The 27,950-nt window shown below is 36.7% G+C and overlaps 1 protein-coding gene across 9 annotated transcripts in view; it reads right to left on the reverse strand.

The window, feature by feature from the left end:
- The window catches only part of MPP7 (membrane palmitoylated protein 7), a 158,979-nt gene that overhangs the window by 31,275 nt on the left and 99,754 nt on the right, over positions 1 to 27,950 (reverse strand). For all 9 annotated transcript variants that reach the window (XM_042044616.1, XM_042044620.1, XM_042044619.1 and 6 more), the window contains 6 exons: positions 14,852 to 14,983; positions 6,588 to 6,669; positions 5,423 to 5,508; positions 3,535 to 3,609; positions 2,737 to 2,933; positions 2,152 to 2,216 (listed from right to left, as the gene is read on the reverse strand). In XM_042044616.1, coding sequence (XP_041900550.1) covers positions 2,152 to 2,216; positions 2,737 to 2,933; positions 3,535 to 3,609; positions 5,423 to 5,508; positions 6,588 to 6,669; positions 14,852 to 14,983 — 637 coding nt within the window. The remainder of the gene's footprint in view (positions 1 to 2,151; positions 2,217 to 2,736; positions 2,934 to 3,534; positions 3,610 to 5,422; positions 5,509 to 6,587; positions 6,670 to 14,851; positions 14,984 to 27,950) is intronic.

A 27,950-nucleotide genomic window follows, 5' to 3' on the forward strand; every position in this document is an offset into this window, starting at 1 on the left:
TGGCAAGATGATTGCTGTGCACAAATACAGACATGGCCTCCATATCTCACAACTTCACTGCTATGCTTGGTAAAACAAAAAAACTGATTAACTTTAGAAAGATCACAGAGGTGCAGAGCTTCCCAGAAGAATCTTCTTGAAAATCCAAGCAAGTGGAAGGTTTTCCTGAGAGCAACTTGAGCAACATCCTAGTCACAACAGTTTTTCTACAGCTGAATTCTGGTCTTTAAAATGTCTTCTCTATGAAGGATCTGAATTCCCTCCCAGCACTAAAAACATGTTTAGTCTTTGAACGAAGGGATAAATCTCTACTCAGAACAGCATTTCCCCTGTTCCCATGAAAATCTGGCAGATACAGCAGCAGACTGTCTTAAGAAAAAAGGAAGAGAGAGAATGATAAACCTACATTACTCTGCAGTCTTTCCTCCTTCAAAAGGCACCATTGCCTTCTAGATGGTATTTACCTGGAACTTGCCTTGTTCAAAGAAATTCCACAAGAGAACAGTAATAGGTATACTGCTTGGCCCTCATGCTCTGTCATGTTTTAAAAGAAAGGGGGAGAGGAACTCTTCTCCCTGTTTAAGCTAGTTAAGGGAGTCAGTGGAAAAAGCAGAGACAACAGTAGACATTGTACTCTGGGTCTTCTTTAGGCTGTAATTTTGGCAATTCCCAATCAAGTTCAGGCTACCTATTTGGAAGGATGAGATGCATCTTGTAAAACCTTTCACTTGAAGGTCACTAGAAAGATGCAGTCCATTACAAAAGGATTCATGCAGTGTTGCTGCAGCAGCTGATTTACCTCTTCAAAAGCACCAGTGCCACCTTAATTGAAGGCTCTTGTTGAGTGTATTATCCAGAGTCAAGAACAGTGGGCAGAGAGAAATAGCTATACCCTGGGATCAGACACTTTTCCAAAACTGAGGCAGAGCACCTTGACCTAGAACCTAGAAAAACAACAGATTTACTTCAAGCTGGAGGAGCTCCTCTTGTTTCTAAGATCTATGTAAACAGAAAAGCTATAGTGCAATTGTAATGTCTGTTACTGTAATTACAAAGCTAATCAAGGGCTTTGGAGTTAACAATAGCATTAGGGCACACAACCAAAGAGTGAAATGGAATGAAAGATAGAAAACGCAGATTATTAGAAAAATAACAGTTACTGTCAAGCTTCAGAACACAACAACCATAGCAAGAAGTTAGGAAAATTGCAACAGAAACCTTGGTGAGGAGTTTTAAAGTTAAAAGCATTTAGTTTGGCACTTAGTGCGCCAGCATCCACTGTTTGCCATAGTACCCATACTTTTTCTTTCATTGTTAGATAATGAAAGGTGATTGGAAATGTTAGACCGCTTTCTGAATACTTCTAGTTGAACTCACAATCATGTTTGTATTTAAGATTTAGATCCTACTGAAGTGTGATAGTTTCTTACATTGCTGACTTTGTTATGAGTCTGCACAACTGAAAGAAATAACAGGTCAAGTAAAACATGCAATAATACTTAACCCAGATGTCGATGTAAATTCCAGTGAAGAGAAAATATTTGTTTCAATGTATGAGCTTTCTTAGAGGTTGTTTTTCTTAAATTGTGCAACTACTGTATTTAAAAACAGACACTATTAAGGATGAGTTTGTTTAAAAAACATTAAGAAATGATTCTGTGAATGTGTATCAGCGAAACAAATGTTCTGACTTTTAAAAAATTCTACTGCTTCATGGGACACAAAAAATTACCAACTATATGGGCGAGAGAAGGGGAGACTATCAGACCTTTTATCTTACTCTCAATATAAATTTCACTGTGTTGGTGCAGTCCAAATTATATAAACTGTTCAGCCAATTCTGTACTTTTTCAACACAAAAAGAATATTCTTCAACCTTTGAAATATAAGAATATTCTTCAACCTTTGAAATACTACATATCAAAATATTAATTGGGCTCAATACTTCAAAAACAAAGTCAGAGGGCTGGGAAAGTTTCTAGCTACTTTTAAAGCTTTTAATGACATTATTTATATTTATTTTCCTATTGATAAAATGGGATCAAGAAGCTGTAGTGCCCAGGAGAAATGCGTCCTATAGTTGAAACAAACTGCTATTTTATAAGGTTAGAGATATGGAGTATTATTTCTATTCCAGGTTAACAGACTTACATGATTTTCTGTTGGAAATTTTCAGTGGCTGAACCTGCACTTCTGGTCTTCTTAGTGCAAATCTCCTATAAAATGGGAGGTGGTGGGGAAAAGACACAAACTCAAGTTTTCACTGCAAATTTGCGATTAATAAACACTTAATATCATGAGACTATTGCAAAATACCCAAAAGATTTTATAAGAAATTAACTTAAAACAATGCAATCCATTCACAATCTAAAAAAATTAAATCTTGCCTGAAATTTTTGTAAGCTCTCCAAAACCTGCTGCAGTTCTTATTCCTGCATAGTACATCAGTGTGGATGCAGATACTGATGTGCTATTTTCCATATGTTTTTTCTTTCAATCTGGATCAGCGTTATCCTATCAGTTTTTGTCATTATCAATTCTAGCCAGAGAAATAAAGAAATCCAGAGTATTTCAGCAACATGTTTCCAAGTTCACTTGTCCTGCTGCAAATGCACATTTATTGTACCCATGTAATCTACGAGCATTACACATGCCAACTACGCTAACCTAACAACTCAGCAATAAGACTATTATTCTCTTCAAAAAATAATGAAATTATGCTTCTCAGTAGCTCACCTCTCCTGGAAATGCTTTGAAGGGATCAAGCCTGCTCTGGGATTGGCATCACCTTCATGTTTGGCTTGCCACCAGGTTGCATCATCCTGGCTCATGATCTGAAGGATATCTCCTTTTCTGAAAGCAAGTCCAGCTTCTTTACAAGGAATTGCTTTATCTTCATTAGGATCATAGTCAAATAAGGCTCTGATAAACATCTGAAACAAAGAGTGTTTTATCTTTAGAATCAAAATATTAAATGCAATCCAAAGGTACATCCCTTTTCTGTTTCTACAGTTCAAAACCACTGAACTAAATAATGTAAACATTTACTGCTGCAAAACATTCTTATTGATGTCTAGCATTGGAAGTTCATACGGGAATGTTCAACTCATTGCTTCTGCAACTGCAGCCTCAATGGATTTAAAGGCTCTGTGACTCAGGGCAAGCAGGACTTTGCAGGTACATAGTGTGCCCATATGAGGAACAGAGAAGATTCTGTTGAACCAAGATGCTATCGAGTGTCTTCTACCTAGTGAACAATGGCAGGAGTACTTGGAACCAAGCCAGGTCCTTGCAAAAGGTGTAAGACTACCTGTCAAGTACACAGCTGAGAGTTCAGGCTTAAAAACCATGTTACACCCAATCATAAATTCAGCACCTGTGTATTGAAGCGTACAGTGTACTATAAATTGGCATGTTGCAAAAATTGAGTCCACAGGCATAAATCACAATCTTGGTTCTGTCATCCAAGCAAAAAATACATATCATCCTCAGCATAACAGTTACTGTGATGGCTTCTGAAATAGTCTTGCTTACCTTGCCTTCCTTCATTGGCATTTCTTCCTTCACACTGGGTATAATTTTAAATGTAATGGCTCCTTGAGACTGAGCCTGGTGAACATTTGAAAAGAAAATGCACTGAGAATTAAGCTATACATTTCAAAGAAATCTTAGAAGATGAAAAAATTCAAATGAATTAAAAAAAATATAATGAGTCTATCCTCTCCCAAGCATGATCTCTGGAGTTTGACACCTTCACCTAACCAAACTTTGTACTACAAAAATTAAAATACCCACTTGAAATGCTTGGGTTTATTTGCTTCTCTGGTGGGGCAGATGGACCGTTAAAAACTGGGACCTGCATGGGTCAGAGGTCCCACTTCTGTACTGAAGGCAGAAGAAAATGCTACAGCTAAAATATATGCATATTAGAAGCAACTGCTGGACTCCTGGCACAGTTTGGACATCCCTGGAAAAATCGAACTAACATTTCATTTTTCAAAAAAAAAAAAAAATTACAGAAAAATTCAAACAGGCTTGTGCCATATTTATCATATAGAGCTATTGGGGGGGATTTATTCTCTTGGCAACTTTGAGAAACTAGAAAAGAAAAACATATTTGAATAGACTACATGTACTAAATGGAAAAAAAGCCCTCCACTATAAATCTTACACAAGTTAGCCATCATCAACCACCTCATCCATTCATCTTTCCTTATATCCCACTTAAAGTGTGTCTGGCTGCATTTTACTTATTAACCACAATATATTCCCACTGCCTCAGTGACATTTTGCTATTGAAGGAAGTGCTAATCAGTTGGAGGCTCTGCTACTATTGCATGCAGCCGACAAGTTTCATAAAACGAGCAGAGTGCTACAGACAGCCAACGATTTAAGCAAAATGGAAACAGGCCTGTCCACTACCAATTGAGACATTCTTCTGCTGGCATGTCTGCAATCCAAGGCTCACTGTTTGACAGGCAGCAGCCAAGGTCTTATTTCACCCGCCGTAGGGCTGGAATCCATAGTTTTGTTACTTTAGAAACAAGCTCTAACTAGCTTTTGATGTTTATACTGTACCTCAAAAAGGTAAATGGGGAAATTGTTCACACCTTTCCAGTGGTATTTTGTTTCTAGACATTTTAAAATATTAATTTTTGAAGGAAGCTATGGTTCTGTAGGGAACGTGAAACCATAAAGCAAGAATGAATATCAGCAGGCTAGCACGTGAAATGAATCATCTCGGTTACTGAACTAAAACTGTGAGACAGCTACTCAATTCAGAAGGACAGCAAGGTATTTATGTATATAGAAATGCCTACAGCAAGAATAACAGAGCTGTCATGAACCTCATCAATTTCTTTGATGTAAAAATATTAAATATTTCTGAGAAAGTCTAAATTAGCTAATTTCCAAGTGTTTCAATAATGAGAAATCAGGCTGGTTTTAGAGACTTCAGTTTAGAAGAGCACAGACAGAATAATATCTATGGCTATATACTGTAAATCAATGTCATATAAAATCTTCATATACCAGTCTATCTAGTACTTGTATTATTAATTAATTGTCACATGGAGTGACAATGAGTTATTAATGAGTTATTAATGAATACATTTAAAATAGATTAAACTCAACAGATCATGGTGGGCCTTAAATCTGTAGATTATAAACTGAAGTCTGCAACATTCTGCAATATATTTATGGCAATATTACTGTCTTTAACTCTTTACAAGTAATCTATAATTGCATATATATGTAATGCATGGAAAATCACTCTAAGAGAAATGACAGGTTTGTAAATCGTGGCACTGGAAGAAAAGACATAGTAGAATATATTTTTTTTCTAAGAAATACAGTAGAAATCATAAATCTAATTACTTTTTCTTGACTCTTCTAAATTAATTTTAAAATGCTTGGTATTTACCAAAATGTGTATTATTTCTTCAGGCTTTTTATCATCTACAGGAATCCCATTGACTTCCCTCAGTTCATCACCAACATGAATAAGCCCTACAGAAGAAAAAGAGAAGTTGTGAAGCTGTAGCTATGTATTACACATAAACTGCCATTACCATTCAGCTTGTTTCTCCCTTGTTCATACACTTTAAGCTCCAACTTTCATACACTTTAAGCTCTAACTTAAAACCAGGAATATATGGTGAACGTAACAGCTACTGTCCTCTCAGACAAATTTGATAAGGTGGTTGGTTAACTCATCTCCCTGTCTTCCTCCTAAAATTAGTACCACCTTCTCTACAACTTCTCCAGACTTTCATGCAGCTGTTTGAAAAATATCTGTGCCAATTCTTTTTCTACTCATACTACTTTCTTAATGCTAGACAGCTGCAAGTAGTGCAAAGATCACTTAGGCTGGGAGTGCTAATTTGTGGCACAAATGCTTGCTAATCTATCTATCTATCTAATCTATCTATCTATCTAATCTATCTATCTATCGATGTATGTGTATCTAGATTTACTCCATGACTGCATCTAAGAGTGAAACACAGCTGTCCTAGATTTTCTTCAGAGAAAAAGACACCTTAGTGTATGATTCAGGACTTCTTGATTAAGTTTTTGCAGACACTGAGCATCCCAAACTGAACTATGGTGGTCAAAGATGTGCTGTTATTTTGAAAACTACCAGCTGAAACTCCAAATGGATATTCTAATATAAAATAATGTCAGCACCACGAGTTCCTCCATCAGCAAGTTGGCATATCCCATCATGGTGTGTGATTCTTGGGGTGTCTGGCACAGGGACAGGAGTAGGACTTGATGATCCTACTGGGTCCCTTCCAACTCAGCATATTCTATGATTTATAAGTGGATGTCATCAATTGGAAACAAACCACAATATATATATAAAAATCCCTCTGTATCCACTAACTCAAAGATACCTTGCTGCAACTGAATTAGGGAAAAAAATCAGCATACTTTCAGCAGTATTGAATTATCACTTTGGAGAACTGTCCAGAGCCCAAATACTTCTGCTTGTGATGTATTTAATTTCTACAAAATATGCCATTTGATCTCATCTTGTTCTGAGTTCTAGAACTTGAATGGCTAGTGCCAAACCAGCAACACCTTACCACTTCTATCTGCAGCTCCTCCACGCATTATCCTGGCCACCACAATTGCACCAGTATGTTCATCCTTTTTAATAGTAGCTCCCTTCAGTAAAAAAAAAAGAAAAAAGAAAGTTATTTGGTTAATCTCAGCATAATTTTAATACACTACACTAAAAAACATTTGCTATGTAAAATGGCAAAAAGCTGACATTGTATTAATACGTGATTAAACCAGGAATTATACTTGCTTATGAAAAGAATATACAAAATATGTTGCTCTATTTCTGTCCTCTTAAAATTTGTCTTCTTTTTCAATCAGAAGTAACTCATGCATTCTGTGAGTACACAGGTTTAAAGAAAAAAGGACAATGATGGAAAAAGTTTGCTTTTCAATTTAATGGTAACTGCAGCATACCTTATATGAGTCTGCTGCTAAAATTTAACTAAACTACTGCTGCAAACTGATAAATTGTTGTTCCCACATGAAAATAGGCCATACAACATACTACAGGTACAGAAGGTATATCACTGTTCATAATTGTTACACTTCATGCTCAGAACTGGCTGTGCACCCACTGATCATCCTTTTGCTTTACAGTGTTATCAATAAACAAATACAAATTTGAGAAATGTCCTTGAGTGTTGGGGCTCACATGGAATACTCACAGGACAGAAATACAGAAGAAGGGAACATTTCCTGAGTTAGTCATGGCTGTTTTCATACATTATGCATAGACAGCGCAGGGCACTGAGGTAAAATGACATTGTGTCGTTAAACTTCCAATGCACAGCTGTCTAGATGAGAAAAATGCCTTTGTAACAAGAACTGTGAGGGTGCACTGAAAAGGGGCACAAGGTGATTGGGAAGCAGCAGGTAGCAGCAGTGCCAAGTGAGAAGGGACACAGAGGCATGGAGCTGCTGCCTCAGCTGCAGTGCCAGTCCTTTCAGGCAGAACTGGGAGAGTGAGGGAGGAAATGCTGGCCCTGTTCTGGGAGACAGAATTCACAGAACAACACAGGGGAATTTTAACTAGGTAAGTCATACTGCATAATCACCTCCAAAAAGGTTACTTGATTCAGTATTTTCAAAAAACAACAGAAAAAAACAGCATGCCTTGTCCATCAGGTTTTTAACTGCACATGATTACTTTCCCATATGAATCTAATTAGTTACCTGCAATAGCTCTAACTTTGTTAATCAACAGAGATATAAGCTCTAACTCTGTTAATCAACAGAGATATCTGTCAGGCAAGTCAACTTTCTGAAAATTTCCATATTTGCAATTAGTGAATGAACAGTACTACTTCACCTCTGAGTGTTACGTGCACTCTGCCATCACTGGTTAAAATTTCCTTCCATCAGAGAAGTGTTGTGCTTGGAGTAAGGTACAGAAATACTTTTTAAGGAAGTTCCTTGAGTAATTTAATGGCTTTTATAGCTACCTTCCTATATGTGTTTAGAATAAACATGAACATCATATTTATCACTACTTCAATTTTTAAGTGTTTCATGAACATAAAGCTGAAAATTATACAAATAACGGAGCTGAGGTTTTTCTACAGTTAGCAATTTCACTGACTGTAAATAAACTTGTTTCCCTTTACCTCTAAGATTGAAATACAGCACAAGTCATGAAGACAAAAAATGGGAGATTGATTTACATTTTTTGCATGCAAGTTGCATTTACAGCAAATAGAAAAAAATTAAAAACAGTCACCATTCACTTTGACTGAAACTTCAACAGCAGCCAGCACACCACGGCAAAACTGATGTGCTATGTTTGTGCATTTCATTTTACATCCTAAATTTATTAGTCTGAAATTCTATCTATAAGCAAAGTAATTCTGCAATTTGCCAGCCTTATTCTTATGTATTGTTTATTATGTAATTATATCAGCATGCACTTGTTTTCACAACAGTTTCAAATTAGTCTGAGAGTTTCAAATATATAGATTTAGCTGCAGCTAATCTCACTTTAAGAACTCATTACTAGACTTCCGTGCAAAAAGAATTGCATATCATTAGGAATCTATTAAACAGCCTTAAGCCCCCTCGCTTATATCTCAATATTAAGTTCTGACCTTGCAGCAACAGCTACTAATTTAAAGTTTATTATTAATACCTGGAATGTTTTACCTGTTTTAAAGTAAAAAGGATTTTTTGGGGTTTTTTTTTTCTGAATATATCCATCAAAAAGAAAAAAAAGCAAGATTAGGATGCTAGAGGCATAAATACAGGACATTTCCACTACACTGTCCATAGAGAACAGGCTCTCCTAATTAATCAAGGAAAGAGCCTTCATGAGAAAGGCTTTATGCCTTTTACCTAGAAGTCAACACAATGAAATGCCACCAAATGCAAATGGCAAGCAATGACTGACAGCCCTCCCCTGTGATCACCCACTATCCCAGCCCCACGCTGATATCTGGAAAGTGGTACTTCACTTCGCCAGGCTTTTTAGACAGATCCTAGAAAAAATCCTGTGTGCAATCAAAGACCACACTATTGACCCAAACAGCATCTGGAAGTAACAATAAGGTTCTTGTCCAAGTGGAACAGTCACTTCATGCTGTATGTGATTATCACTACTGGCACAAAATTAATTCTCCTAGCACAGATTAAGTGATCTGAAAGATGGCCTCATGAAGATAACAGGTAAATTGAAATTTTCAAACAAAGGACAAAAGTTCAAAATGACAGGAAAATTATTTAACCCAAGTTTGCTCACTGTCAGGAGCTCCTCTGTGGCAGACCCAAAGTAAATGGGCAGGCCCATGAAAAACACTATTTGAGTTTATGTATTTGTACCTTTAGTACACAAATTAAGAAGAGGGTTCTATAAATTCTACTTTATTCCCAATTTAGAACTCTTAAATCATCAAACACAAGTGGATTTCTTTTTGAAAACCTGAGGAGTTGATTTTCTGAAAAAGCAGCTTCTCTTGTCCTGCTGCCAGCCCTGCTTAAACTGTGAGGCATATATAATCTGGCAAGAAATTCTCCTTATAAGATGTTCAGCTCCAGTACTTTGTTACATGTGCAGTGCAGCTCCTCATTTAGAGCTTTAAAAATGGAAGAAGGTTAGACTGGACCTTGAAACCTGGAAAATATTTTCGGTGTTGTGAGCCAAAAGTGTAAGTTACCCTAAATGAGACATATACAGATGTAATAGCATAGCTCAGTTTAAAATACTTTTAAAGGGAAAAATAAGGAGTTTGGGAGCCATATGGTGATCAGACTGAGAAAATGCTTAAAGGTATACCATACAAAAGCACTAAAAATAATACAAGCTCCTTCAGCAAGGCTCTTTCACTGTTTTTTAGTTGCTTTTTTTTCCCCCTCCATTTTTAATGTAGTACCACTCAGTGATAAGCATTGCTCAGGGTTTCACAGATGTGAGCTTTATTAGTTCATCCATTTATCTGCTGGTTCCAGAATATAAACATTTTAAGTCTTTATTTTTAAAGACAGAAAAACTAGCCTGTAAAATATATTACTAATAAGAGAATTTGAAACATCAGTAATATTTTTGCATACCCCTCTGTTAAACAAAAGCACATAAAGATGATAAATGCAAATAAGTACTTCAATAAGCCTTATGTTAATTCATTCTCTATTGAAAGTGCAAATACAAGTATCAGTTACCCACCTTACAGTGAGGAGTTGTTTAAAAGTTGATATGCACTTTTATGTAGACTATGTAGACTAAAGCTAGCCCTACGTCCAAATTAATCCCACCAAAAAACCAGCTAGGTTCATCCACTAACGTGAACTGAGCTACAGGGACTAAGAGTGTGAGGTAAGTGAAAGCTGTAGCATCTGCATGGACAGAACATACAAATGACTCCTTTAAATCACCAAAATTCATTTCAACAAAGTTCAGCTATGGAAATAGGGTACATAGTTCAAGTTACATGTCCAGGCTACTTCTGTAGCTCTGGAGAATGAATCGTCCTTTCATTAAGTCAGGAATCTTAAATAGATGGCATGGGCCAATCTCTGGAGCTGCCTATTTTTCTCTTGACTCTAGACACGGCATGGCATAGACGTCAGTTTTCAAATAGCCAGATTTATGTGAAATGAATCTTTGTGACAAAGAAGCCACCATCTTAATATGAAGAAGCATTGTATTCAGAGTAACAGCTGTAACAAACCTGGAGTATTACATTTGGAAGCTGGAAGTAGTAGGAGGCCAGGTACTGAACTCCTGGTAGTATGGTTATTCATCCCGGATATCAGAAATGCTAACTAGGAACAGGGCTGTGGCTGAAAAAGCCTTGGAGAGGTAGGCATAAGTAAAAGCTCTCCAAGCTCTCTGATAAAAAGCCCAATTACAGACAAGTGAATTTTGGATTCTCTCTGAAAAGAGATGTTTCTACTTCTCTTTATCTAAGGTTCAGAGATGTTCCAAATTTCTTTGTTAAAATAAAACATCCTAACACAATGTCACCTCACTTGAGGGAGACGCTGCTGGAATGGCATTTGCTAACAGAGCCTTAAAAAACTGCCAAACCCAATACTGTGGAAGGATTAATAAAAAGTTTAAAACACCTCTCTCAAAAAACTGGGGGAAAGTTCAGCACTGACTTCTGAATTGATGAAATCTGGCAAACAGAAGGCCCTCCTACAAACCATGTGTTTCCCTCTCTTTTGAAATGATTACTCCTGGGAGCTCAGGCTTCATTAATATATTATTAACCCCTGCTTAGAACACTGGTGAGGTGCTTAACTCAGAGAAAAGCATGAACAGGAGCACAAGAGGAAATGTGGAGCAGTTTTATATAAAAATGGTCACTAGGTATATTCCAAAGAAGTTAAGAGAGTGCCTAATTGCTTCACAGTGAGCACGGTTGAAAGTCATCCAAAGGAAATGCAATTCAGAATGTCCAGGGTGTGCAACTGATGTAAAGTTCATGGCTTTGCAGGAAAACAATCTCTACTGCTTGGGTACAAATAGAATATGAGACTGTGTCTGGAGTGGAAGAAAAGTCTAAAGAGCTCAGTATCTTCAAGTCAAGAAACCAGACAATCTCTATCCCAGTAAAAATATTGTGTAGTACCTCCAATCCCAAGCTCAGTTGCTTCCAGAAGTAGGATCCTGATACAATGTTGCAAGCGGAAGCCAGACTTTTTGACTGGAGAACAGCAAATCGATTAACAGAACAAGTAGAGACTCTTTGATCTCTACTAAGAATATCCAAGACTTCAGAGCAAGCTCTGAAGGAAAATCCATTGAAAAGACATGCAAATAAATAGTAAATGAAATTATAATTAGTTTAGTAAACATAGATCATGGTCTAGCTTCCTTTAGTAAAATAACTTTGGGAAGCATAAACACAGTAGAGCTAATATACATAGTATAAGCCTGTCTTTAGTTATTCTGCCATGCTATATTTCATTAAGACCTTATCTGAATTACAATCCATGTTTCTTCTCACCCCCACCTAAGGGGAAAAAAATCTAGAGAAGACAAAGACACAAATAATAGGTTTGTTATGTATTGTGGTGATGGTGTCACAGTAAGTCGCTGTAAATCTGACACAAAGAAATTAATGTTTGACATGAACATGAATAATGCTAAAATGGATTGAACATGCATTATGGAAGAGGAGGAGGACACTATATTCTTTGAACTCTTCCTGGAGAACAAGTAACAGGACTCACCATAAGCTCTTCTCTAACAAAAATAAAACATCAAGATAGGCTCAGGATCTGGAAAGATCACAAATAATTTTCCCACACAGATAAAGCACAACCTTAGAAATGCCGGAGATTCCACATGTGTGGTTAGTCTGCTCCAGTACTGGACTTCCTAACTAATGGAATACTTCTGTCAATTCTTAGTCTAAACCTCCCAGGGCTGCACCTTGTCACCACTGCCCCATGTTTTAGCATCTTTCACTGCTGAGGAGTTTGAATTTATTGTCCTTGTGAGCTCCCCACTCTCAAGTACTTGTATGCTGCAATTAGCTCCCACCCTTTGCCTCCTCTTAATAAAAGGTCTACAACAGATTCCATTGTAAGGCTGTTTTCACTTTGGTAAATAAACAAAGCAGTCTTGAACTACAGAAATTAGTTTGCTCATATGTTTTATATTTTCCATGGCTGCTGTCATGTCTAGTACAAGATCTAAAACCCCCTCTCTGTTACCTCTGTAGCACAAGAGTTGTGCCAAGTGTGGATTTAAGAGATTGTACAGGTTTTGGCTGGGATAGGGTTAATTTCCTTCATGGTAGCTCCTATGGTGCTTGGTTTTATATTTGTGATGAAAACAGTGTTGATAACACAGGGATAATTTAACTGTTGCTGAGCAGTGCTTACACACTGTCAAGGCTTTTCTGCTCCTCACCCCACCAGTGAGGAGGCTGGGGGTACACAAGGAACTGGGAGAGGACACAACTGGACAGCTGACCCCACCTGACCAGAGGGATATCCTACACCACATGCTGTCATGCTCTGCAATAAAACCAGGGGAAGAAAAAGGAAGGGGGGATGTGTGGAGTCATGGTTTTTGTCTACCCAAGAAACAATTACAAGTGATAGAGCCCTGCTGTTCTGGGGATGGCTGAACACCTGCCTGCCCAGGGGAAGTGGTGAACGAATTCCTTATTTTGCTTTGCTTGCACATGGAGCTTTTGCTTTACCTATTGAACTGTCTATCTCGACCCACGAGTTTTCTCATGTTCATCCCTCCAGTTCTCTCCCCCATCCCACTGGGGAAAATGAGTGAGTGGCTGTGTGGGGCTGCGCTGCTGTCTGGGCTTAAATAGACACACAGGTATCTGAAACAGCTCAGTGTCCCACTGGAGTGAGGAGGCAAGAGTGGAATTTGACAAACAGCTCAAGGATAACCTTTGGCTTAAGCAACTGGTTTTGTCCCTTTAAGAGAGCTTAAAATCTCAAAAGCCAATATACAATGTATATATTTCTTAGAAGTTTTCAGAAAATATCTGAGTTATGTTTTAAGTTACTATTATCCAATCCATTTTGAGATACTATTAACTTACGGTATTTAACTCCTAAGTCTTAGTAACAAATCATGTTTGTAACATGAAACTATGTAAGTTAAGATTTTATTAAGCTTTTTCTGACAAATTAAAAAAAGGTGTTTTAATTAACACTAAAAAGAAGCTGCTCAATTAGACTTCATTTCATACGGTATGTTCAAATCTCCACATACCTTTCAGAATGAATAAGCTGATATTAAATCCTAAAGCAAGCTTGTTTTCTTTCTCAAGGAATTTCTTTGATAAAAAAATATAAAAAGCTTAAAGCTGTGATTTAAATATTTGAAGAAAAAATATTTAGTATGTTAAAACAAAGTAAGAACTTTCCATATGGTCAAACTTGTAATTATGCCCATGGGTACCTACAGTCAGTCAATAAGAAAACTCATTTCTTGTTTATTGATGCCAGAAATCCATCAAGAATTAAGAGTGATAGTAAGGTATCTACTGTGGGACAAGCTACCCTTGTATGTCTAATAGAAGCAGCACTCTCCCACTGTCATCTCAAGTACAGTATGATGACCTTCTCAAAGTACGTTTGCAGGTATTTCTCCAGGATTGCTGTCCATTAAAACAAATATTCAGTATAACATAAAACAAAGCCCTTACTGGTTTGCAGGAGAAAAAGAACATAGTTAAATTTTATACAAGATGACTCCCACTCTACAGCAAATAAAAATAACCAAATCAGCAAAGCATTTTAATATTCTTGTAATACAACCTAGGTTTAGTCCTTTCATTTTTCCAGATATCCCCATGAAGATATTAACTTTCTAGTATTCATAATGCAAAGTACAACAACAGACATCTTAAATTTGCCCAGATTTCAATTCAAGTATTTTAAAATATGTTTTCATGCTTTCTTTTCAGTGTACTGAAAGGTCATGGTTTTTTACATGAATGCTAACAGGCACAGTTCACAACACAGGTCAAGATTTCTTTGGGGATTCATTCTCTGTCTCTCATTTTAAAGTAAGCTCATGATTTGAATTCAAGATAAAAGACAAATACATATTTGATCCAAATGCTCAGACTGGCCCACATATATAATGCTTAAACACCATGATGATCAAAATCTTATTATTCATTTCATATGCTTTACTAACAATGACTGTGAATGGAAGTCACAAGTGTATTAATTAATGTTACAAACAACCATGTGTAATGTCTGTCTATCCATGTTTCAAGTTAATATCACCCATCCACGTTCATAATCTGAGCACTCCCCACCCTGCATGCAAACACAAAACCCCAAACCAAAAGACAGAGTTACCTACCAACGGTTCCCGGTTTTTGACGAGCCTAATTATTTTAACTGAATCCTCTTCTTCATCAATATCATCAGGCATGGGGGGCAAGACAGGATCGTAGTTCTTCTGAGCAACAGTATCATGTACAGAGAGCAAAGCCTGGAAACATTAACAGTCAGTATATTATTTGGCATCTGAGAAGTTTAGGGAAGGCAAAGCAGAGGATATTATTTATACCTTGACTCTACTACAGTGATGCAAGTAGATTGAATAGAATTCTTGTATACAATTGTACTTCATTTCAAACCGATGAAACAACTCCATAAAGAATATGTTTCCATATATACAGTGTATGCTACTAGTAAATTGCAGATGGAGAACTGTCTTCATACATACAAAAACACCACGTGCTTTGCATGCTAGCTTGAAATTACAAGAACTATGAACAGGAGAAAACCTTAGTCTCCAGAAGTAAGTAAATAATTATACTTGCCCTAAGTAAAATGTTTATTTGATACAGTAGGCAGTCCTATGAAACAAATAAGCAAAATAAGCACTTTCCAAGACTTCTGTCCAAGCACAAGATGTATGACAGGAAGCTGTTACCCAACCTTCCTTTCACAGGAGCTCTGAAAGCTTACCTGGTTACTGGATTCCTTTCATGTGAGCCTCAAATTATCTTAGGAATTTTTTATTTATTATAGAATTAACTAGGATTGAGGAACATACTACTGAAACAATTTGGTTTAGGCAGGTGCTTATCAATCACCTGTTATATGTCTTTCTTGCTTCCTTTCTTTCTGTTGCTTCTCCAGTTCATGCATAGCTTGAAAAATAGATTTTTCAAAGAAAACCCTAACAAAGATTGACAAAAGGTCGCATCTTAAAAATAAAATAATTTGTGAACTTTCAGGAAATAAAGAATCTTGAAAGGCAAAGGAAATTAGAAAGCTCATTCTCCCAAGGTTAAAAAAAATCTCAGTGATAACACAAAATTCACAGTTCTTTCTGGATACAGAACTCGTGAAGTTCTTTTCTATTTTGAAAGATCTTCATTATTTGTAATACCTTGTAAACTGGTGAAAAATGGTGAAGTAATGCTTTAACTTTTGCAGTGAAAACTGTACAATGTACCACATACAACAGCAACAGCCGTACATATAATTCTATCTACTGCTTTCAGTTGCTTCTGTTTTCAAGCAGTTTCCTCTCACTACATGAATATTTAACAGCTTTTCTTAATAAAGGACAGAAAAAGGCTACATTTCTCTGATGCCAGTTTCCTTGCTACTTAGTAATAGGTGGACAGTATTTGACTGAGTACACAAATGACCAGAAACTCTATGTTCTCAAGGATAACACAAATGTTTTTAAAAAGCATGACACTTCCATTATGCTATTCCAGGGGGTTATTTTCTGAATGGAGGAAACTTTTAACAACAGAAAACAATTTCCAGGCAATGCTACAGCTACCATGTCAAAAGCTGAAGGCAAAGAGCATATGGTAATCTTCAAGTTCTGAAGTCTAAATTTAAACTTAGGGCTTCAACAAAATAAACACACAAGAAGATCGTGCCTGCTTCGTGATAAATTACTATTGTTTTACGAATTTTTATGCACATTGTACAATTTAATAAAAACACTTCAACACACTAATTATTTCTGGGTTTCTTCCCAATAACAGTTATGAATTTATACTACTTACCATCAGAAATTACCGTCTTCCTCCAACAAAAGATCAGTTTTACTTTAGATCTGAGCTAAAAACCTCAGGCTAGCAATTATGGATCCTCCTGGAAATGTTTATTGTGATGCATTACATATGTAAAAGCCAAGTAATCACACGCAGTCCTCTAAAGATGTATGTGAAATATCAAAGATACACTAAAACAAAAGTAGTGTTTGCTTTTACTTCAGGCTACTTACAGTTAAGACTTCTAAAACTAGTCTTCTGCAATTACATTTTTCCACATAAAGCTAGGGCACATTCATGGACTGGTTCAATTTAATGAGGTTCTATATTGCAGTTTAAAAACAATCAGGCAGATAGAGAAAACAGATGAAAATAATATAAAGCACCATTTCAAGAGTAAAAGGCAGACACTTAAAACATGTTCAAAAGAACCTTGTCTTGACAATGAAACTTGCAAAACAGATTCTGTCCACTTCTACACTGAATGATGCCACCAGTGTTAATAAGACACTTCCCTGCTCTGACTGCCAGATCAGGCTCCTGGACTCCACATATGGAACACTGATGCATCCCAAGTGCTACAAGCCAGTACCAATCAATGCCTGGTATTTATGATGCTTTTCTTCGCTTCAACTTCACAACAACTGGAACGTATCAACCCATTCCTTTCTTCTCCCAAAGAACATATTAAACCACAATGTACTACAATTAGCAATATATCTTTTCCTCAAACTCCAGCACTACTTTATCTCAGTGCAAAGATACATATTTCAGATAAGAGCAGGAATGCCAGAAATTATGTGCCTTTTCTCAGTCAAGCTTTCAGAAGAGCTTCTGTCATCACAAACTTGTTTATGATGTACAGTGAACAGGCTATGATTTCTTTCCTTCTTGTTTTCCATCGTTGCTTCTTTTAATACACTACTCTGTCCACTGTAGTTGCTCTGAAATATTCATCAGCACAGACTTCGGGCAATAACTAATTTACAAACAAAACTTAAAACACCATTTTGATTTCATTTAACATGTTCAACAGAAGTGAGCAGTCTGTCCTTGAGAGCACTTCCATATGTTTTGAACACATGAAGAAACTACTGGATTCATAGATCTTCAGCAGAATCATTGTACCATTCAATTAATATAGTCTAAAAAACTGTATATCAGACTAGATGTGTATAGAGAAGGATGGGATTTTATTTAAAAATAAACAAGTAACAAGTGCCAAGAAATAAAACTTGGATCCTAAGATGTACAAGATTTACCCTGAATAATTGGGCAGTAAATGCACAAGGCAATGTAAAGGTAGCAATGTTCTCTTTTTGTACATAAGAACTGAAGAACTGATTCATTTCCACTATACTAATTAATTGTTTAACTCTCTCAGGAAACTGCAAGAAGTGTATACCAATTTTTTTTTTTTTTTAATGCTTTGGTTTTGTTTTCAAATACACAGCTCTTTGGAACTATGTACATAGGATCCAAGATTTGGGTCATGTATATTTAAGCACCTCTGGAGAAAAAGATTTTATTTCAGCTCTAAGTTCTATGCTTATGATTCACTAATGTAAACATGGTCCTTATTTAGAACTTGAAAGAAGGTATGATTCAAACTCCTGCACTACCTAAATATAAATATTGATGTTCAGCTAAATTCTTAGACATGATCTAGCTGGAAATGAATACTTTCACTGGACCTCTGAAATGTCTAATAACTAGTGCTGTATTTTTCATATTAAAACTATCACTGATCATTTCACAGTTTATAAATTGAAATTTTACACTATCAACTTACACAAAGAAAATCTGACATTGGAAATGTTACAAGTACTTTTTCTTAAACTGTTCTGAAATTTTAAATGTTTATTTAAATTGAGAATGTTATTAATGAAAACAATTCTACCCTTTGAAAAATGTGTATCTCTTAACTAGACTGACTACATTTTTGCTCTTCTAAAACGATGACAAATTTCATATTATTTTTTGCTTCTCTTTATATTTTGAGATCTGTAAGAGTAAAAATACACCAGCAGTGCCTGGTTCATGAACACAGCTCCTTATGTTTTCTAATTCTCTTTATTAAAAAAAAAATCTCCATCTAGGATTTATTTTTAATTGATACTTTGCGTTTAGTAGTCTAGAAAAGCATTTTAGAAAATGGTAAGTTAAAGAAGCGAAACAGAATGGGTGAAGAAACAAAAGCACCCTCTTTTTTAATAGTAATTGGGAAAAAAACCCCATTATTGGAAGCTTAAATATTGAATAGTCATCAACAGAAACTTTGCAGCAGCTCAAACCAACTTTTACGAGAGCCAACAGCTGCAACAAGAGTGCGACACTGCCAACCCAGCGGCTGGCGACCCTGCTGTGGAGCACATTACTGCCCTGGCAGCACAGTCAGCAAAATGGAACAAAATGGCCCATGACTGTGCTGTCCCGGCGCACAGTTTGGATCATTAGCACCAGCCACCTTCTCTGGCAGTTCAGCTTGAACTCCATCAGGTGAGACACAGACATTTTCCCACCTCTTTGCTTTGCCATGGTGCCAGTAACTGCCACTGAGGCTGGCACAGAAAAGTTTCACTTGAGGAGAAAAGTAACCTTATCAGCAACCACAGCAATGTGCCCCTGAACTCACCTGGCAGAGCTCATCCACCAGAGAGCTCAAGTCATATTATACTTTCCTTTGAGATAAGGTTACAGAAGAAATAAAAAAAGGATGAAAATGTTGGTGGAGAAAATTATTTAAGATTGGCAAGATTAATTTATGAGTAACTCGCATAAAATTAAAATAATGTGAGTGATGTCATCCAGCAACAGACACCAAAGAAGAAAAGCTGAAAGAGCTGGGAGAAGACTGAACCACTGAAGGAAAGACCATCAAGAGCATCAGAACGGAAGGAGAAGCATAAGAGTCATAAAAGCCAAACATGTGCAAGAATTTGGAAAATAGTAGAATAAACCAGCAGAAAGCTGAAGCACTATGGTGATGGCATACAGACACTAGCCAGTGTGTGGTAAAGCAGCCATCAGAAATCAACAGCACGTGGCAGTCTCTTCACCACCACCACTGCCTGCTAAGGGACTATGTGCAACTCTAACCGCGATGCAAGACAAGGGTTAACAAGGGAACAAAAAGGCAGGTGAAAACAGGCGTCTCAATTAGCAGATAAGAACAATCACATTAGCTGAACTCTCCAGCTTGGCTAAAGCATGAAGTATAATCCAGAAGCAGAAGCAAGCAATAAAACTACAGACAGGAGAAACTCAGTTGTGCTGCTAAAGTGGCCAGAGGATGGCTGGAGCAAGAGCAAAAAACATTTTTTACAAGCTACAGTAATCACACATCAAGCAGAGAAATAGTATTATTCTTTCTGATGCTGCACTAATCTAATCACTTTCCAAGAGAAATCTGGGATTTTCTGTTCTGTACAAAATTCCCAAGTTAAATACATAGAGTAAATAATGTTAAAGAAATCACTTAACTTCAGTTCGCTTTTGCTACTGAGGATCACTCACACTATTCAATCAACATAAGCAAAACAGGGATGGTAAAAAAAATTAAATAAGGTCCTTTATCTTAAGCATAATTTTGTGCTCTTAATCAGGAAACACCTTCGTACACCAAGGGGTGTACTAAGTAAGAGGTAAAAAAAATCTGGGCTAATTTACTTCTTTCCATCCTTCAAATGATAAATTTTCCTATATACTCTTTATAAAACATCTAGAAATTATACATTGTATGAGAAGACAGCAGTTACATATGTATAAAAGAGAAAATAACATTCCATGCTTGCAAGTGTCCCATCTGTACTTAAACTAGAGTTGCCCTCTTGTCCAGTTGGCAATTAAATCCTTTTCTCTTCCAATCGGACTTTGATGCAGCTGGGTCACAGCAGTGGTTCAAAATAATAACACATACTGCGTACATGTGTGGTTTTGAGTTCTTAATATCTACCGTGGACTAATGATCTTAGCACAGCAACATCTCAGTTGGATAAATATTCAGTATATATTACTTTTTCCTCTTTACTGTGGTGGACTTTATTCATGACTATGTGAACTTCCTTTCACAAAAGGGTAATTTCCTTGCCTGAAAATGCTATTTCTTGATTTCAGATTCACCACTCTGAATTGATGGGTTTACCTGCAGCTGGTAGCCAGACGGCAACAGCCAACAGAAAAATGAACTTTCTGCGTCTTCAGACCCCCACTTCCTCTGGCTCAATGTTCACAGCCCCCGGAGATGCCTCCCAAGTCAAACTGTTCTCAGTGTTCACAGAAATATGCAGTCTGTCCATCCATGTCATCTGGCAAAGGTGTTAATACCCTTCCAGATGACAGCCCTATGTTCTCCCTCAGTTGTGGATAACAGCAAAAAAAGCTCTGATTTTAAATCAATAGTGAAGAATCTGAACAGTCTGTTTTACATTCGCAACATGATTTATGTAGCTAAAGTGTCCTTGAAGCTCAAAGCCCTGTTTAAGTAACTTCCAAGAATACAAATAAATGGTTTTCAGAGTGGAAAATGCCGAGACAGCAGCATTCTTTTAATATCTTGGCAATCCTTAATCAATTCCTTTTTTGAAAAAGTGGCAGCTTCCTGAGAATACTAAGTGTCTACAGTGGTAGCATATACCTTTCCTTGGTTTAAAACCATCCAAAGACATCCCAGAGAAATCATATGAAAATATAAACTAAAGAAAGTAAAATCTGAGGATGCAGTTGCCTTTTCTGAAAAACTGTCTTTAGGAATGACCCAGCCTTTACTTGACATTGACATGGTGTCTAAAGTCCTCAAAAGAAAAAAAATCTATTGATTCAAAAGTTTAAAAGAATCTGAGTAAGCCTAATTCCTCCAGAAAATAATAACTTGTATTCATCTCTGATAAGGAGGTCTTAAATTCAGCAATAGAGTACTCATACTACATGGGAACCTAACAAAAAATTATGAAGAAAAGAGGAGACTGTTGAATGGAGAGTTCAAATAAAATATGGTCCAGCAAATGCAAAGGAAAAACACCACTGAAGGAAAAAGCAGCATAAAAAGATCACATCTAAAAAAAGGGACTACTTGCTTCATATTGTGCAGTTTCTCCATTTCCAGAGTCCATTTTCAGAAGATGAATGGAATTTCTACTTGAAAGGGATGTGATTTTATCTGTCATGATTTTTTCCTCCTCCTAAATTACCAGCTTCAGCAATGTTGCCAACTTTTATGTTCTGTATCTGAATGCTGTAGTTACATGTATGCAATTCAACATTCTTAGGTGGGTCAGAGTTGGTTCCCTCATGTTGGAAAGTTTGTATATATAACCAAAGAATTTCTTTGATTTACTTTTCAGATTTAATATTTTCTGCTGCCAACCTGCCTGGCTTCACTTTTGTTTATGTTATCTATCACTTTGTTTATTATATGTTGGCTGCTAGTGAGCATTCTCATATCCATACGTCTAAGATCAACAGACAAGCTCTGCACTGGACATGAGCCGAGTTATCACCAGATGGACCTGAGAGCATTTCCAGAGTAATATGATGGTTGTTACTTAAATGTTCCCATGCAGCATATTCTTTCACCTCCTTTCTATCATTTTGTCTCTATGCTTCTAATATGTTGTATATTGGTATATGTCAGTTCCTACAACAGTAAGAGTGTGCCACAACTGCTTTCTGATTTTCTCTGCCCGACAAATGTGAAAAATCAAGGCTTTTCTTGCTGTTTTTAAAAGGACTATTTTGCCATAATGTTTTTGTTTTACTTACTCCATCCCAGTAACATGAACAATCCAAAAATAAAGACAGCAACTTATTTTTCCAGCTGTCCTTATCCAGAAGAGTTTTCTATAATTTTTTTTTTTAATTATGGGTGCAAGCAGAAGTGGAAATCAGAAGTCAAGGTCTAAAATTGAGAAGGGTTACAAATAAAATATATTTTTCCTGCAACTGGTTGCCAAAATATGTGATGGATAGCTTCTCAAAGTGGCAAATAGTTTAAAGCCACAAAATACTGGGCAGAAGGATTTCAGTCATTTGCCAACAAAAGTCTCCCAGCACTGTCCCCTCTACCCCAGCTCCATGGCTGGTATGCTTAGAACATCTATGGGCTATCTATCCATCAACCAATGTCATCAAACCATCAGTGCTGTGGTCCTTGGTGACTGTTCCAGTCATTAGCACCTATTACTCAGGGGGAAAAATAAGTATTTCTATCTCCCTGCTAATATTTCACAGCATACCATCAAAAATCAAGCATATTCTTGCAGATTTACAAATTAATGGCATGTGATTTTGCAAGTAAGGATTATATAGGTAACTTTTCAGTTGACATATGAAGTACATTGTACTCCAGCTCACCATATTAATAAAGTGTTTGTATAGTAAAATCTCTTAATGTATCAGCACAATTCCTACGACCAGTCCTACCAACACATCTCGCAGACCAGTGATGAGTAAATAGTTAAAGATCATGGGAAATTACGCTTCCTAAACAGATACTGTGTTTGTGTTACCATTTGCAAGCATAAATATTTCATAAAGAGGACAACAGTCTCCCAGGACATGTGCAAGAGTAGAAAACATTGGTACATCTGGGAAGACAAGTCTGTAACAGGACAGGGCCAGAAAGTTCCCCAAGTGCCTAGGATACAGTAGCAGCCGAAATGTAGCTCAGATCTTAATGAACCTGAAATTTGTATTTGACTTCTTCGGATGCAAAGCCTGAACAGTTATAGGCAAATCCCAACCATTTCCAGTGGAAAATGTTGACTTTGCAGAAAACACACAGCTCAGTGAAAAAGCCCTGACGGAAAATCTTCAGCAGGTCTAATTACAAAGGAAATGTTGGAAAGAAGACAAAGTTTAGATTAACTTTATTTTTTTTTAATTACATGGTACATGAAATGCTTCATGAACTTTTCAAAGCAAAAATGGATTTTTTTTTATATTATTATAGCACAGTATTTTCTTTCAGTTCTTTGTATGTTAAAGTTCTGGTAGAAAAAAGCCAGCAGTCTCCTGGACATTAATTTATATCAATTTTCACCAGTGACTGTAAGGCAGCTTTAGAAGGCTCTGCTGATAAAGGCTTATAATGTTTGGTTTCTTAACAAAACAAGCTGCACTTTGATCTGAACAGTCTACTAGGCTACTATGCAAACCCAGTAAGCCTCAGATGACAGGGATGATGGTATCAGCAGTTGTTTATGAAATAAAGGGTAGAATTTACAAACTCCCAGTAAATACAAGAAAACCAGAACAGGACAGGACAACATTAAAGGTATGCTTCATGCTCAAAGAAGCATTACTTCTTCTTTCAAAGAAACCTAATCAAATATATGAAGCATGTACATGAAGAACAAAGTGCACTAGCTTCATTATCTGCAGCTTTAATTTTGTTTAACTCATGGTTCTATTCTGAAGGAAAGCCAAAGACATGAAATTAGATGAAAATATTTACAAATGTAAATTATTTTGTGAAACTGAAAGTCAAGTGTACCACAAATGAATTGCAAATAAAACAGCAAGCATAAATCCTACTTGCAATTTGCTGGTGTATGCACCTTTGCCATTTGAAAGAAATTAAACCCCCCACCCCCGAACTTAAAACAAAGAATCTGTATTTTGTATGAACAGTAACATTCCCAATCATACAAGAGCAGTTTTTCCTTCACTCCGCAAGTTATCTTAAAGTTACTTCCAAAATTCTGTTCAGTCTATGGTAATAAAAGAGAAGACAAGAAAAATACTGCATGTCCACCACTTGCTCCCTCTATGGCTACAGGTACAGTGCCCCAAAGTGACCCAAATACTTTACATTCTGGTGCACCATGAGGCACTGAACTCATTCACAGTCCTGCCTGGTGCCCTTGTTTAGGTACCTGGTTTATGTTTCAGATCAGCAGCTGGCAAACCTTCCAGCACACATAAACAGAAGATAAACTCCACTGAAACAGGCAGAACCACCACTGGAACAGCTTCATTTCCTCTGGGTCATAAAGGTATAAACATTCTTCAGAATAGTTTAAGCACAGTGGCATTAGCTTTTGAAATAATTATTGTTCTGCACATTACACCAATGACCACAGATGACATATTTGACATAATTTAAAACACACTTAATTTACCCTAATAGAGATTAACTTCAATGGCAAATTGCTTATTTTGGTATGTAATGACCACAAACGTTATAATGCTGTTATAAATCCAAAGTTAAAAGTTATTTAGATCTGAATAATATATACCAAGCCTGTCTCAAAATTAGTATAATTGGGATAACATCATTCAGTGAACTAAAAGATGGTTCATTCTTTAACAGTCTTTTTTATTTACAGCCACAGCAATAAATTAAGTGCCTAAAATGTTAATTCTTATAGTTATTTGTTCCAGTTTTTCAAATAATTTTAAAAAGAAATAACAATTATGCTCCTCTGTCATGGCACCATCCCAAAAAGAACACAGTTTTTTCCAGCTTGTTAGAAAAGGAACTGAAACCTAATTATTTAAGACAGTTTTTAATGAAATGTGGAAGAGAATTTGGAAGCTTTAAAGTCTTTCATTCTTAGCTTGATCATCTGTCATTTGTACATCTCCTTTCTTACAGTGTTCCCCACTGGAGTTCTGCCCTGTTACTGACAGAGTTACTCTAGTGACTGCTTTTCCTCTTCCCTTTTTCATCCCTACTAACAGATAAGACCATTTTTCTAACTTGATTGTGACATATTCATTAAATAGCTAAAATTAAATTCCCTTTTAGGTGTATTTTGTATTAGCATCTTGAATCTTAGTCTTCCAATTATATGTTCCAATTTACACAATTGCATAACAATGAAAAGTATTTTGTCTCTAGACAAGATACTAACAAAAAAAACCAAAACAAAACATGTTTAGTGCTCTCAACAGCAGTACTTCCAGATTCATAAAAAACCCAAATATCTATAAAGACATCTCTCTTAGTTGCACTGGTGATGCATCATAATTTTTTAAATTTTTGTCATTATTTTCAAAATTCTGTACAACTCTCCTATTTAAAGATGTTCTTTTTTGCTGTCACATAAATTCCTTTAGTTTTGCCAAATTATAAACAACTGACTAAATGTGAGAATACTTATTTCTTTATGCTATTCATATTTTGTACAAAAGCACTCACAGGAGTGTCTTCTCTTAAATCAGAAATACTTTTTCCTCATGTATTCCCCAACTATATATTCTAGTTTTCATGTTAAAAAACAGCTTAAGAGTTTAACATGTTAAAGTTAAAATGAAACTAAATGTATTGAAACTTACATTGTTGTGTTTGTGTGTAAGGTGCTTGGGCATTTTGTTTGGTTGGTTTTATTAAATTGCAATAAAATGTATAAATTGAAGATACAAAACTTATAGCTATAGATATAGATATATATAGTTATGGTCAGGCCAGCCTATGGGCAGTGCTGCGTAGCTCTGGTCAGAATGGTGTTTGGACCTAAGTGAGAAAGTTTTGGGTGATTTGAAATGCCAGCAGATCAGGCTTGGGTCTGCCTGCCCTGCTCTCCGCAAATGTATTTTAGATATCTTAAAGTGCAGTTTCTGTCTGGTGAAAGGTCTGGAGGTGAAGCCATATGAGGAGTGGATGAGGTCACTTGGTCTGTTCAGCCTGGAGGAGACTGAGGAGAGACCTCACTGCAGTCAACATCTTCTTCATGAGGGGATGAAGAGGGACAGACACATGTGGTGACCTGTGACAGGATCCGAGGGAATGGACTGAAGGTGTGTCAGGGGAGGTTCAGGTTGGATACCAGAGGGTGGTTGGGCACTGGAACAGGCTCCCCATGGAAGTGGTCACAGCACCAAGCCTGACAGTTGGATATATTTGGTCAATGCTGTCAGGCTCATGGTGTGATTCTTTGGCTGTCCTGTGCAGGGCCAGGGCTGGACTTTGATGATCCTTATGGGTCCATTTCAACTCAGGTTATTCTATAATTCTACTTCAAAGAGCTAATTTCTGGTCTGCTTAAAAATAAAAATACAGTATTCAACTGCATTCAGGTTCTAGGGTATGGAAATACTGTTCTATTTCTTGATATCTTTAACAAGGTAAAGCAAGATTAAAGAATGCAAACTCTAAGTCCTTACTTGGTAATAGAAATTAAAAATAATAAGTGTGGCTGGCCTGTGTCCACAGGGCTCCACAATTATATTTAAAATCCAGAACACAAATGAAATGTCTAACACACAGTTAAACAAATTCACTTGATTTCCCAGAGCTACGTGCTCTGTTTTACTTCCAGAGTTCTGTTTTAATCAGAAAAGATAAACCACAACCATTTATTAGCTCATTTAATTACGGTACGTGATGCCACATTTGACAGCAGGGAAAAAACCCCCATGCTGTAACTGGATACTTCATGCAGTTTTTATAAGACTAGAAATGCCCAATTTATTTTTCTTTTCAAAAGGAAATGCACCTGACAAAACCTTAGAATTACTTTTAGGACATTTTGAAAACCTCAGGTCTGATAAATGTAACTGCCTCAGAGAAACTACTTTCTTCTTTAGAAAACTTCTCTGTGGATGAAAATGACAAGCACCACAATTAGTCAGTTTTACTCATCAGATGCAAACACTCAGAAATAAATTCAACAAAAGAATTTTGTAATACAGAATTAAAATACAGAAATATTTATCTAATCAGGCATGATTAGAAACCTCTCCCAGCCTTTTTTTGCCTGCTAACCAAACCTGCAAGTTATGAACACCTTGCTAGACCTGTCCCCTTACACCATCAGACTTGTGGAGGCAGGGAGGTAGTGCAATAAACTAATCCTACCCATCCTTCACCATGCCATAAACTTAGAGCAGAGCTGTAAGAAAGTGGAAGCTCTCCTGGCTCCAGCTAACACTGCAGTTATAAATCTGGTCAGGAGAGGAAAGCTTCCCCTGCAAAGTAATGTTCCTTAAGTAAATCCCAAATTAAGCCTATATATTTTTAGATAAAGTCTATGGAACATCATTGGAAAAAAGAGATCAATTATCCCAAGTAATTTCAGGTGTGTGAAAAAGAGCTGTTCTGGCCATCATTTTGTCCCAGGAATCTAGAACAAAACAAAGAAACCCTCTCAAGCCATAAACCTAATAGCAAAGGGCTAGAAAAACTTACACAATGTATGGCATAAACTCAGATACAACTGAAGAGACTAGGTAATCTGTGAGGAGAAACTGGAAGTACCGAGTCCTAGAAACGGCCTTCCTTTCCTTTTCTGTCCAAGAGAGAGAAGGGGAGATCAACAGAAGAATTTCAAATACAGCCTCTGACTGAATGCAGTACAGTCACCTGGTCAACATGATGGAGGAGGGAGCAGTGATAATTTACCATCTCTCTGAGGCACATTTGCCATGACATGGTGAGGGAGAAGATAATGGACAAACAAAAGTACCTTGCATACTGTCAGTTCTTACCCC

The sequence above is a fragment of the Corvus kubaryi genome, unplaced genomic scaffold (assembly GCF_017639235.1).
Source record: "Corvus kubaryi isolate FWS band 111438036 unplaced genomic scaffold, C.kubaryi_AGA036_p1.0 37398, whole genome shotgun sequence".
NCBI classification, from domain to species: Eukaryota; Metazoa; Chordata; class Aves; order Passeriformes; family Corvidae; genus Corvus; species Corvus kubaryi.